Source organism: Nesoenas mayeri, assembly GCF_963082525.1.
Source record: "Nesoenas mayeri genome assembly, chromosome: 9".
Lineage (NCBI taxonomy): Eukaryota > Metazoa > Chordata > Aves > Columbiformes > Columbidae > Nesoenas > Nesoenas mayeri.
In genome coordinates this window covers 7822345-7835570 of record NC_137557.1, presented here as the reverse complement: position 1 = coordinate 7835570, position 13226 = coordinate 7822345, and the positions used below count along the sequence as shown (strand labels likewise).

The window sequence follows — 13226 nt, the reverse complement described above, 5'->3', positions numbered from 1 at the left end:
TGCCTACCAGCACTTGGCTCGTCTCCTCCTTGACCATGGTGATGCGCTCCCCGTAGACTTCAACCACGACCTCGCGCACATAGGACACGCTGGTGCTGCCACGATGCTCGTTCTTGGCCTCGACATTGAAGTAGGGCAGGGAGGTGGTGTTGGAGCACACTTTGGCCAGGGTGTAGGTGCAGGTGCCCATGAAGTTGTGCGTCACCTTGTCAAAGGTGTAGTAGTGAGGGTCACCGTGGACGTGGCAGATGCCGTAAGACTGTTCGAGGCACTCAGGTTTCCCATTCTGCACGCCACAGTACTGGCCGGCAGGGCATGAGGCACTGGAGCACTGGACTTTGCTTCCCCGCGCAGGACACGTGCACTTTAAAGAGCAGCTGTTGTCGGCCCAGAACTCTGAGCCCACAGGGTAGTGCTGCCCGTTGTGCCAGCATCCGCACTGCTGGCTGGGCACGCATCGGTCATTGTAGAGCAGGTACCCGCTGTCACACACACATCCCTCCACGCACGGCTGGCTGCAGGTAACAGGAGCCATTGGGTCAACACAGGTGGCAGGGCAGGCCGCAGCACAGGGCTCGTAGTGACTGTTGGCTGGACAGGTGATGGCTGCCGAGACAGAAGACGTGGCCATTACTTGAAGCATAACACACTTCTCTGGGCTCTGTTTTCCCTTTTGAAAGACTAATGTTCTCTGTTTTCCCTGTGGTCTACTTGGCTCAGCGCATATATTAAGCCATACCTGACCAAGTGGACCAGGATATGGTGCCTCTAATAGTGAAAACTCCCTGCATACCCACGTGGTATGGAATGCAAGTATTTCTTATTCCCCAACCCCACTTTCATTCCTATGCTGTGTTCTCCTGAGAGTTAGCATCCGTGGTCCTGTCTGTGGACTTACGGCAGAAGGTTGCGTTCCTCCATGCAGGGATCTTGACACCAAGCGACTGGCAGGCATCCGCGTAGGACTGCAAGCTCTTGCACAGGGTCTCATGGTCCAGCCCCAGCTCACACAGGTCATAAAGGCAGGTGTCAAAGTAAGCGCTGGGGCTCAGCACAGCGTGGCACATCTGAAACGGGCCGCTGGTGTCAGTGAGGAGCCCACAGAAGCTGCTGCTGGCAATGACTTCCTTGTCGGTCTCAGTGCAGGGTGGGGTGGGCAGCGGTCCGGCTGAGCAGCTGTGGAAAGACAGGGAGAAGGGCCTCTGGGTCATCTGGGGGCTTCTCCTGGTGCCCCCTCCCCTTGCCCAACATGTCCCCAGACCTGCTGGGGGGCCACACACACCTGCTGTCGTTGGACACCTGCCAGCTGTTGCCCAGGCTGGTGGAGTCTGGCTCCAGCACCCCTTCTGGGTTCAGGAAGTCATCTGCTGCCATTCCGTTGTAGTTACCGCACATGCCACAGACCTTCTGCCCAAAGGTGCTTGGAAGTGTCACCTCCACCCGATGGGACCCATCAAACTTCACTGTCAAGCCAAAGTCTGTTGTGATCACTGTGTAGAACCCACTGGATGAGACCTGCACGCCCACGGCTGGGGTGCAGGGCAGGATCTCTGCCACTCCGTTGACCTGGAAGGACAGAAACCAACACAGGGTTGGAGCAACCCAGCTGGCACAGCTCTCTCCTCTCACAAAGCTCCACCACCTCTTCCCCTTGTGCTTACCGTCACCGCTCCGCCTTTCTCCAGCCTTATCCTCTGGCCGTACACATCAACATCCACGTATTGGACATAGGACACGCGCGTGTTGCCTCCCCTGTGCTCGTTGGCTGCTTCCACGTTGAAGTAGGGCAGTGAGCTGTTGCTCTCACACAGCTTGGAGAGGGTGTAGGTGCAGGTGCCCATGAAGTGGTGAAGCTGGTTGTCAAACGTGTGGTAGTGAGGGTCTCCTTCCACCACACAGGTGCCTGACAGTGGAAAGACCAAGGAAATGTTCAGTTAAGCCCCATTCTTCCACCTATTCTCCACTGCCCGCCTTGCACAAAGAACATCAGCCAAATGAATGGTCTGCTTCTTTTACCAAGAGACAGAGTCAGAGGAGACCTGTGTTAAGACAGGATTGGTTTTTTTTCCAGGTGTCTGACTCATACCTCCTCAAACACCTAAACGCCAGAAAGACAGGTGCCCCAACCAGCCCTCAGAAAGAGAATGGCCCTCAATGTGTGTCTCTGTTTTTCAGGATAGCGACACAAAGCAAATAACAGCCATCCAATGCAAATCCACTATGTGTCCACTATGGGTGTTGAAGATGACAAAAGACCACCAAAGCCAGCAGTACCTGAACTCAGCCCAGGAGATGATGATGGTGTTGTGTCGGGTGGCCCTGTTGTGGTATCCGGCAATGGGGTCGAGGGTGTAGAAGGAAGTGGACCTATGGAAAGACAGAGGTAGAAGTGATCATTGTCAACAGAGGAGATTTGTTCCAGGCATCTGGTCCACCCTTTCCAAACAACCCAACATCGCGACCAGAGAGGCACAGGGCAGGGATCACACAGCAACTCCTCAGCAGAGATTCCTGCACTCGAGTGTTCCCGCACCAGCATAGCTGGAGGACAGAAGGAAACAAGCAGCTATTGGATACAGGAACTGCATCCCCTTGCCATGAGGTCAAGTAAAGTTAACTGAACACTTGGCACTAGAAGATGGGGATGGAGCATGAGAGCATCTAAGTTGGTGTGGGTCTTGGTGTAAGCAGAGGTGGTGTTGTGGTGCTTGGCAAGGTGGTCCCAGGTTCTCTGGCTGACGGGCCTAGCACAAGAGATACTTAGAGGAGATCCTGACCAACACCGCGTGTTTGTTGCGGACAGCTGGTCCACCCATCCCAAACACCATCCCAATATTGTGACCAGGGAGGCCAATAGCAGGAATCAAAGAGTGTCATATCTCAGAATGAGCCCTGCTTGTCACGGGCTCTGCCACCAGCATGTAGACCTCCAAAGGAGGTCAATGGAACACTTACCACAGATAGTGCCAGCACTCCAGTCTCCCAGAGCAACGCCTGCCTCAGCACAGGCTGCGGCATAGGCCCCCAGGTCATTGCAGAGCTGCTCTGTGCTGCCACCCGTGGCACACTGGTCATAGACACAGCTCTCAAAGTACGTATTGGGTGGCAGAACTGCGTGGCACGGCTGGAACGCGCCACCGAGCTGCGTGAGGATTGCACACTGCTGCTCAGCTTCCTCCTCCTCCTCGGGGGAGCAAGACACAGGCGGGCTGGTGGCAGGGTCACACCTGCAAAGCAGACAGGCAGCACTGAGCTCACAGCAGCCTGTGGACCCCAACCACACCATTTCTAGACCTCCTCCCCAGGCAAAACCTCAGCCTCTGGAGTCCTGATCCCTTGCTAACACAAGGCACCCACGGCTGTCACTTGTGAGGGCGGGCAGCACGCACCACAGTCACCATTACCTTCCGTGGCATTGGGTGGACAGAAACCCATGACTCAACAGCTTGGGAAAGGTCTCATGCCAAGGCCTCAGCCCACTCTTTCTGGGGTCAGGAACGGTAAGACGTGGAGTGGGATGGCAGGGCCCTGCACAGAGGTCACCGAGGTCTCAGAACAGGAGCCCTCTCGAGCGCCCATGGGGAGAGACCACAGGGCACCCTGACTGCATGGAGGGACCTGGACGCTGCCACCAGCAAGCCATCCGTGAGGGGAAAGGGGAACGGCCACACGTCTTGCACCCAGTTGCAGACAGAACATCCCGCTGGCGGGTGCAGTGCGGAGGTGAGATGCCACAAGGATACATCTGCTGCTGTGGAGCCTCCACGTCGTCTCACACGCTTTCCCGCAACTGCCTGGCTCCTCTGCCTTGGCCTGTGCCTGCCATTACCTACCCTCCCTCCTGGTGCCCCTCACAGCTCCACTCTCCCACTCCCCCTTCTGTCTGCCATCTCTGAGACTGAACAAACACTCACGGCCACTCATCGTCCGGCACCATCCAGCTGTTTCCAAAGTCATTGAAGTTGGGCACAACAACCCCATCGGGTCGCGTGAAGTCGTCCTCCGGGCTCCCGGTGTACGTCCCACACAGCCCACACAGTTTGCCCTTGTACTTCTCAGACACGGTCACTAGCAGCTCATGGTCCCCGTTGAACTGCAGCTGCAGGCCCAGACTGGTAGACACCCGCACGTAGGAGCCGCTCAAGGAAATGTTCACCCCGGGGGCAGGAGAAGCAGGCAGGGAGGCCAGAGCACCGTTGATCTGAAGAAGGAGGACAGAAGGAGACAGAAACATAAGGAGATGCCCGCCACTGAGACGTCACTGTTCTTCCTTGGGCTGGTGCCAGGACCCAGTGAGCCAGAAGCACTGCTGGCCTGAGAAACCCTGCTCAGGCCTATGAGAACAGCAGCTGCTCTACACACAGCACACCAAAAGCTCAGGAAACCAAGCCGAAAATCTGGTGCTGCGCGAGCAGCTGTATCTGCCCCGCTCAGAGCCTTCCCATGCTCTTCTGTGAGCTTGTCTCCAGGCTCGGGGAATATCAGGCTCTTCCTGGGGACACAGTGGTACTTAATGGCACCTACAGTTCTTAGGTGTAAAAAGGAGGGGCTTACGTAGACGGCCTTGTTCTTGCGCAGCTCAATGTGGAGGCCTTCCATGGACAGTGCCACAGAGTTCAGTGCTGTCCAGCTCTGACTGCCGCGATGTTCGTTGCGGGTGGTGATGCTGAACCCAACGGAGGAGTTGTCACAGCCTGTCACCACCGTGTAGTTGCAGGCGCCCTGGAAGTGGTGAAGCTTCCCATCGAAGGTGCTGTAATGAGGGTCGCCATAGATGTGGCAGAGAGCAGTGCTGGGTGGGTAACAGCCCCTCTGGCCGTTCTGGATCTTGCACACCTCGTCCTCAGCACAGGACAATGCAGAGCAACTCATTTGGCCATTGGCTTCACACCGGCACTGGCGAGTGCAGTTCTCGCTCACAGAGTACTCGCCTTCCTGCAGGCAGAGAAACAGCGAGCGTCAGTGTATCAGGCAGGAAAACTAGAGGCAAGGGAGTGTCCTGGGAGGGCTGCAAGCCAGGGCAAGGTTTTTACTCACGCTGTAGTAGTTGCCCTCAAAGAGGCAGCCACAGTTGGCCTCGGGCACACAGGTGTCTCCGCTGAGGAGGAAGCCAGAGGTACATGCACAGCCCTCCATGCAGGGCTTGGAGCAGTTTTGTGGGGCTTGCCGGTCAACACAGGTGGCAGGACAGCCGGTCATGCAAGGGTCATAGTAGCTGTTGGCGGGGCACAACAGTGCTGCAAGGGGAAGGGGACAATTAGGTCCAGCAAGGTGTCAAGGAAGAATGACATTTGGGGAAAGGGAACACCAAAGGCTTGCTTTGGCCAGGGATTCTGGGCACAAGGAGCAGCACATTTCCCTTCTGGCAACGGCAAGGCAGGTACTCACGGCAGAAGGTGGCATTCCTCCAGGGAAGAAGAGTCACGCCCGCTGCCTGGCATGCGTCCGCGTAGGCCTCCAGAGCAGCACACAGGACCTCCTGGCCACCATGCAGGGCACAAAGGTCATAGAAGCAGGTCTCAAAGTAGCTCTGGGGGTTGATCACGGCGTGGCAGCTCTCAAAAGAGCCAGGCCTGGCAGTCAGTATGCCACAGAATTCGTCCGATCGGTAGAGTGTCTCCTCTTCTGCACTGCAGGGTGGGGAGGCTTCGGGGACACCGCAAGAGGTGTCTCCGTCTGGGACCTGCCAGCTCTGCCCAAGCTCATTGGTGTTTGCAGCTTGCTGCCCGTTGGGCATCATGTAATCGTCCTCTCCCCGGTTGTTGAAGTTCCCGCACATGCCACAGGTCAGGTTGAAGTAGGTGGTGGGCACCTTCACCTCCACTGAGTGGTCAGTGTCGTAGGACACTACGAGGTTGAAGTCTGTCTCCAGGACGATGTAGCGGCCGCTCCTGCTCACCGTGATGGCACCTGCCGCTGCGCTCACCGGCAAGGTCCGGCGCACATTGTTCACCTGGGGCAAACACACCACAATTGACCCTGCACTTGTCCCTGGCCTCCCTGGGGTTTCCTACCCCACAGAAATCAGCTGCCAGTTTGGGCACGGCAAACCAGTGCCGTGATGCCCTCACACCCAGACACCCCTGCTGCGGCTTGCAGAGCCGTGTCTGCACTCTGCAGGGGCTTCTATTCGACTTGGGCCACATTCCCCATTTGACTCTTCCAGCTTCAGACACTCCAGAAAGGAAAAACAAAGCAACCCACAGGCTTCAGGGAAGCCCACCCACAGCTGGGACAATGAACATGTCCGGCACAATGGAGATGGCTGGTATATGCCAGGCCCTGCCAAGAGATGTGAACGCTACTGCGCTGCCTACCAGCACTTGGCTCGTCTCCTCCTTGACCATGGTGATGCGCTCCCCGTAGACTTCAACCACGACCTCGCGCACATAGGACACGCTGGTGCTGCCACGATGCTCGTTCTTGGCCTCGACATTGAAGTAGGGCAGGGAGGTGGTGTTGGAGCACACTTTGGCCAGGGTGTAGGTGCAGGTGCCCATGAAGTTGTGCGTCACCTTGTCAAAGGTGTAGTAGTGAGGGTCACCGTGGACGTGGCAGATGCCGTAAGACTGTTCGAGGCACTCAGGTTTCCCATTCTGCACGCCACAGTACTGGCCGGCAGGGCATGAGGCACTGGAGCACTGGACTTTGCTTCCCCGCGCAGGACACGTGCACTTTAAAGAGCAGCTGTTGTCGGCCCAGAACTCTGAGCCCACAGGGTAGTGCTGCCCGTTGTGCCAGCATCCGCACTGCTGGCTGGGCACGCATCGGTCATTGTAGAGCAGGTACCCGCTGTCACACACACATCCCTCCACGCACGGCTGGCTGCAGGTAACAGGAGCCATTGGGTCAACACAGGTGGCAGGGCAGGCCGCAGCACAGGGCTCGTAGTGACTGTTGGCTGGACAGGTGATGGCTGCCGAGACAGAAGACGTGGCCATTACTTGAAGCATAACACACTTCTCTGGGCTCTGTTTTCCCTTTTGAAAGACTAATGTTCTCTGTTTTCCCTGTGGTCTACTTGGCTCAGCGCATATATTAAGCCATACCTGACCAAGTGGACCAGGATATGGTGCCTCTAATAGTGAAAACTCCCTGCATACCCACGTGGTATGGAATGCAAGTATTTCTTATTCCCCAACCCCACTTTCATTCCTATGCTGTGTTCTCCTGAGAGTTAGCATCCGTGGTCCTGTCTGTGGACTTACGGCAGAAGGTTGCGTTCCTCCATGCAGGGATCTTGACACCAAGCGACTGGCAGGCATCCGCGTAGGACTGCAAGCTCTTGCACAGGGTCTCATGGTCCAGCCCCAGCTCACACAGGTCATAAAGGCAGGTGTCAAAGTAAGCGCTGGGGCTCAGCACAGCGTGGCACATCTGAAACGGGCCGCTGGTGTCAGTGAGGAGCCCACAGAAGCTGCTGCTGGCAATGACTTCCTTGTCGGTCTCAGTGCAGGGTGGGGTGGGCAGCGGTCCGGCTGAGCAGCTGTGGAAAGACAGGGAGAAGGGCCTCTGGGTCATCTGGGGGCTTCTCCTGGTGCCCCCTCCCCTTGCCCAACATGTCCCCAGACCTGCTGGGGGGCCACACACACCTGCTGTCGTTGGACACCTGCCAGCTGTTGCCCAGGCTGGTGGAGTCTGGCTCCAGCACCCCTTCTGGGTTCAGGAAGTCATCTGCTGCCATTCCGTTGTAGTTACCGCACATGCCACAGACCTTCTGCCCAAAGGTGCTTGGAAGTGTCACCTCCACCCGATGGGACCCATCAAACTTCACTGTCAAGCCAAAGTCTGTTGTGATCACTGTGTAGAACCCACTGGATGAGACCTGCACGCCCACGGCTGGGGTGCAGGGCAGGATCTCTGCCACTCCGTTGACCTGGAAGGACAGAAACCAACACAGGGTTGGAGCAACCCAGCTGGCACAGCTCTCTCCTCTCACAAAGCTCCACCACCTCTTCCCCTTGTGCTTACCGTCACCGCTCCGCCTTTCTCCAGCCTTATCCTCTGGCCGTACACATCAACATCCACGTATTGGACATAGGACACGCGCGTGTTGCCTCCCCTGTGCTCGTTGGCTGCTTCCACGTTGAAGTAGGGCAGTGAGCTGTTGCTCTCACACAGCTTGGAGAGGGTGTAGGTGCAGGTGCCCATGAAGTGGTGAAGCTGGTTGTCAAACGTGTGGTAGTGAGGGTCTCCTTCCACCACACAGGTGCCTGACAGTGGAAAGACCAAGGAAATGTTCAGTTAAGCCCCATTCTTCCACCTATTCTCCACTGCCCGCCTTGCACAAAGAACATCAGCCAAATGAATGGTCTGCTTCTTTTACCAAGAGACAGAGTCAGAGGAGACCTGTGTTAAGACAGGATTGGTTTTTTTTCCAGGTGTCTGACTCATACCTCCTCAAACACCTAAACGCCAGAAAGACAGGTGCCCCAACCAGCCCTCAGAAAGAGAATGGCCCTCAATGTGTGTCTCTGTTTTTCAGGATAGCGACACAAAGCAAATAACAGCCATCCAATGCAAATCCACTATGTGTCCACTATGGGTGTTGAAGATGACAAAAGACCACCAAAGCCAGCAGTACCTGAACTCAGCCCAGGAGATGATGATGGTGTTGTGTCGGGTGGCCCTGTTGTGGTATCCGGCAATGGGGTCGAGGGTGTAGAAGGAAGTGGACCTATGGAAAGACAGAGGTAGAAGTGATCATTGTCAACAGAGGAGATTTGTTCCAGGCATCTGGTCCACCCTTTCCAAACAACCCAACATCGCGACCAGAGAGGCACAGGGCAGGGATCACACAGCAACTCCTCAGCAGAGATTCCTGCACTCGAGTGTTCCCGCACCAGCATAGCTGGAGGACAGAAGGAAACAAGCAGCTATTGGATACAGGAACTGCATCCCCTTGCCATGAGGTCAAGTAAAGTTAACTGAACACTTGGCACTAGAAGATGGGGATGGAGCATGAGAGCATCTAAGTTGGTGTGGGTCTTGGTGTAAGCAGAGGTGGTGTTGTGGTGCTTGGCAAGGTGGTCCCAGGTTCTCTGGCTGACGGGCCTAGCACAAGAGATACTTAGAGGAGATCCTGACCAACACCGCGTGTTTGTTGCGGACAGCTGGTCCACCCATCCCAAACACCATCCCAATATTGTGACCAGGGAGGCCAATAGCAGGAATCAAAGAGTGTCATATCTCAGAATGAGCCCTGCTTGTCACGGGCTCTGCCACCAGCATGTAGACCTCCAAAGGAGGTCAATGGAACACTTACCACAGATAGTGCCAGCACTCCAGTCTCCCAGAGCAACGCCTGCCTCAGCACAGGCTGCGGCATAGGCCCCCAGGTCATTGCAGAGCTGCTCCGTGCTGCCACCCGTGGCACACTGGTCATAGACACAGCTCTCAAAGTACGTATTGGGTGGCAGAACTGCGTGGCACGGCTGGAACGCGCCACCGAGCTGCGTGAGGATTGCACACTGCTGCTCAGCTTCCTCCTCCTCCTCGGGGGAGCAAGACACAGGCGGGCTGGTGGCAGGGTCACACCTGCAAAGCAGACAGGCAGCACTGAGCTCATAGCAGCCTGTGGACCCCAACCACACCATTTCTAGACCTCCTCCCCAGGCAAAACCTCAGCCTCTGGAGTCCTGATCCCTTGCTAACACAAGGCACCCACGGCTGTCACTTGTGAGGGCGGGCAGCACGCACCACAGTCACCATTACCTTCCGTGGCATTGGGTGGACAGAAACCCATGACTCAACAGCTTGGGAAAGGTCTCATGCCAAGGCCTCAGCCCACTCTTTCTGGGGTCAGGAACGGTAAGACGTGGAGTGGGATGGCAGGGCCCTGCACAGAGGTCACCGAGGTCTCAGAACAGGAGCCCTCTCGAGCGCCCATGGGGAGAGACCACAGGGCACCCTGACTGCATGGAGGGACCTGGACGCTGCCACCAGCAAGCCATCCGTGAGGGGAAAGGGGAACGGCCACACGTCTTGCACCCAGTTGCAGACAGAACATCCCGCTGGCGGGTGCAGTGCGGAGGTGAGATGCCACAAGGATACATCTGCTGCTGTGGAGCCTCCACGTCGTCTCACACGCTTTCCCGCAACTGCCTGGCTCCTCTGCCTTGGCCTGTGCCTGCCATTACCTACCCTCCCTCCTGGTGCCCCTCACAGCTCCACTCTCCCACTCCCCCTTCTGTCTGCCATCTCTGAGACTGAACAAACACTCACGGCCACTCATCGTCCGGCACCATCCAGCTGTTTCCAAAGTCATTGAAGTTGGGCACAACAACCCCATCGGGTCGCGTGAAGTCGTCCTCCGGGCTCCCGGTGTACGTCCCACACAGCCCACACAGTTTGCCCTTGTACTTCTCAGACACGGTCACTAGCAGCTCATGGTCCCCGTTGAACTGCAGCTGCAGGCCCAGACTGGTAGACACCCGCACGTAGGAGCCGCTCAAGGAAATGTTCACCCCGGGGGCAGGAGAAGCAGGCAGGGAGGCCAGAGCACCGTTGATCTGAAGAAGGAGGACAGAAGGAGACAGAAACATAAGGAGATGCCCGCCACTGAGACGTCACTGTTCTTCCTTGGGCTGGTGCCAGGACCCAGTGAGCCAGAAGCACTGCTGGCCTGAGAAACCCTGCTCAGGCCTATGAGAACAGCAGCTGCTCTACACACAGCACACCAAAAGCTCAGGAAACCAAGCCGAAAATCTGGTGCTGCGCGAGCAGCTGTATCTGCCCCGCTCAGAGCCTTCCCATGCTCTTCTGTGAGCTTGTCTCCAGGCTCGGGGAATATCAGGCTCTTCCTGGGGACACAGTGGTACTTAATGGCACCTACAGTTCTTAGGTGTAAAAAGGAGGGGCTTACGTAGACGGCCTTGTTCTTGCGCAGCTCAATGTGGAGGCCTTCCATGGACAGTGCCACAGAGTTCAGTGCTGTCCAGCTCTGACTGCCGCGATGTTCGTTGCGGGTGGTGATGCTGAACCCAACGGAGGAGTTGTCACAGCCTGTCACCACCGTGTAGTTGCAGGCGCCCTGGAAGTGGTGAAGCTTCCCATCGAAGGTGCTGTAATGAGGGTCGCCGTAGATGTGGCAGAGAGCAGTGCTGGGTGGGTAACAGCCCCTCTGGCCGTTCTGGATCTTGCACACCTCGTCCTCAGCACAGGACAATGCAGAGCAACTCATTTGGCCATTGGCTTCACACCGGCACTGGCGAGTGCAGTTCTCGCTCACAGAGTACTCGCCTTCCTGCAGGCAGAGAAACAGCGAGCGTCAGTGTATCAGGCAGGAAAACTAGAGGCAAGGGAGTGTCCTGGGAGGGCTGCAAGCCAGGGCAAGGTTTTTACTCACGCTGTAGTAGTTGCCCTCAAAGAGGCAGCCACAGTTGGCCTCGGGCACACAGGTGTCTCCGCTGAGGAGGAAGCCAGAGGTACATGCACAGCCCTCCATGCAGGGCTTGGAGCAGTTTTGTGGGGCTTGCCGGTCAACACAGGTGGCAGGACAGCCGGTCATGCAAGGGTCATAGTAGCTGTTGGCGGGGCACAACAGTGCTGCAAGGGGAAGGGGACAATTAGGTCCAGCAAGGTGTCAAGGAAGAATGACATTTGGGGAAAGGGAACACCAAAGGCTTGCTTTGGCCAGGGATTCTGGGCACAAGGAGCAGCACATTTCCCTTCTGGCAACGGCAAGGCAGGTACTCACGGCAGAAGGTGGCATTCCTCCAGGGAAGAAGAGTCACGCCCGCTGCCTGGCATGCGTCCGCGTAGGCCTCCAGAGCAGCACACAGGACCTCCTGGCCACCATGCAGGGCACAAAGGTCATAGAAGCAGGTCTCAAAGTAGCTCTGGGGGTTGATCACGGCGTGGCAGCTCTCAAAAGAGCCAGGCCTGGCAGTCAGTATGCCACAGAATTCGTCCGATCGGTAGAGTGTCTCCTCTTCTGCACTGCAGGGTGGGGAGGCTTCGGGGACACCGCAAGAGGTGTCTCCGTCTGGGACCTGCCAGCTCTGCCCAAGCTCATTGGTGTTTGCAGCTTGCTGCCCGTTGGGCATCATGTAATCGTCCTCTCCCCGGTTGTTGAAGTTCCCGCACATGCCACAGGTCAGGTTGAAGTAGGTGGTGGGCACCTTCACCTCCACTGAGTGGTCAGTGTCGTAGGACACTACGAGGTTGAAGTCTGTCTCCAGGATGATGTAGCGGCCGCTCCTGCTCACCGTGATGGCACCTGCCGCTGCGCTCACCGGCAAGGTCCGGCGCACATTGTTCACCTGGGGCAAACACACCACAATTGACCCTGCACTTGTCCCTGGCCTCCCTGGGGTTTCCTACCCCACAGAAATCAGCTGCCAGTTTGGGCACGGCAAACCAGTGCCGTGATGCCCTCACACCCAGACACCCCTGCTGCGGCTTGCAGAGCCGTGTCTGCACTCTGCAGGGGCTTCTATTCGACTTGGGCCACATTCCCCATTTGACTCTTCCAGCTTCAGACACTCCAGAAAGGAAAAACAAAGCAACCCACAGGCTTCAGGGAAGCCCACCCACAGCTGGGACAATGAACATGTCCGGCACAATGGAGATGGCTGGTATATGCCAGGCCCTGCCAAGAGATGTGAACGCTACTGCGCTGCCTACCAGCACTTGGCTCGTCTCCTCCTTGACCATGGTGATGCGCTCCCCGTAGACTTCAACCACGACCTCGCGCACATAGGACACGCTGGTGCTGCCACGATGCTCGTTCTTGGCCTCGACATTGAAGTAGGGCAGGGAGGTGGTGTTGGAGCACACTTTGGCCAGGGTGTAGGTGCAGGTGCCCATGAAGTTGTGCGTCACCTTGTCAAAGGTGTAGTAGTGAGGGTCACCGTGGACGTGGCAGATGCCGTAAGACTGTTCGAGGCACTCAGGTTTCCCATTCTGCACGCCACAGTACTGGCCGGCAGGGCATGAGGCACTGGAGCACTGGACTTTGCTTCCCCGCGCAGGACACGTGCACTTTAAAGAGCAGCTGTTGTCGGCCCAGAACTCTGAGCCCACAGGGTAGTGCTGCCCGTTGTGCCAGCATCCGCACTGCTGGCTGGGCACGCATCGGTCATTGTAGAGCAGGTACCCGCTGTCACACACACATCCCTCCACGCACGGCTGGCTGCAGGTAACAGGAGCCATTGGGTCAACACAGGTGGCAGGGCAGGCCGCAGCACAGGGCTCGTAGTGACTGTTGGCTGGACAGGTGATGG

At 57.1% G+C, this 13226-nt stretch overlaps 1 protein-coding gene across 1 annotated transcript in view; it reads right to left on the bottom strand.

The window, feature by feature from the left end:
• FCGBP (Fc gamma binding protein) overlaps nt 1–13226 on the bottom strand; it is a gene marked incomplete at both ends in the record, with an annotated part of 50511 nt that overhangs the window by 19115 nt on the left and 18170 nt on the right. Inside the window, 21 exons of the mRNA XM_080349700.1 lie at nt 8–606; nt 899–1176; nt 1283–1566; nt 1662–1903; nt 2275–2367; nt 2956–3227; nt 3915–4201; nt 4555–4935; nt 5038–5237; nt 5389–5953; nt 6318–6916; nt 7209–7486; nt 7593–7876; nt 7972–8213; nt 8585–8677; nt 9266–9537; nt 10225–10511; nt 10865–11245; nt 11348–11547; nt 11699–12263; nt 12628–13226. Of these exons, the coding sequence (XP_080205826.1) occupies nt 8–606; nt 899–1176; nt 1283–1566; nt 1662–1903; nt 2275–2367; nt 2956–3227; nt 3915–4201; nt 4555–4935; nt 5038–5237; nt 5389–5953; nt 6318–6916; nt 7209–7486; nt 7593–7876; nt 7972–8213; nt 8585–8677; nt 9266–9537; nt 10225–10511; nt 10865–11245; nt 11348–11547; nt 11699–12263; nt 12628–13226 (7001 nt within the window). The remainder of the gene's footprint in view (nt 1–7; nt 607–898; nt 1177–1282; nt 1567–1661; nt 1904–2274; nt 2368–2955; nt 3228–3914; nt 4202–4554; nt 4936–5037; nt 5238–5388; nt 5954–6317; nt 6917–7208; nt 7487–7592; nt 7877–7971; nt 8214–8584; nt 8678–9265; nt 9538–10224; nt 10512–10864; nt 11246–11347; nt 11548–11698; nt 12264–12627) is intronic.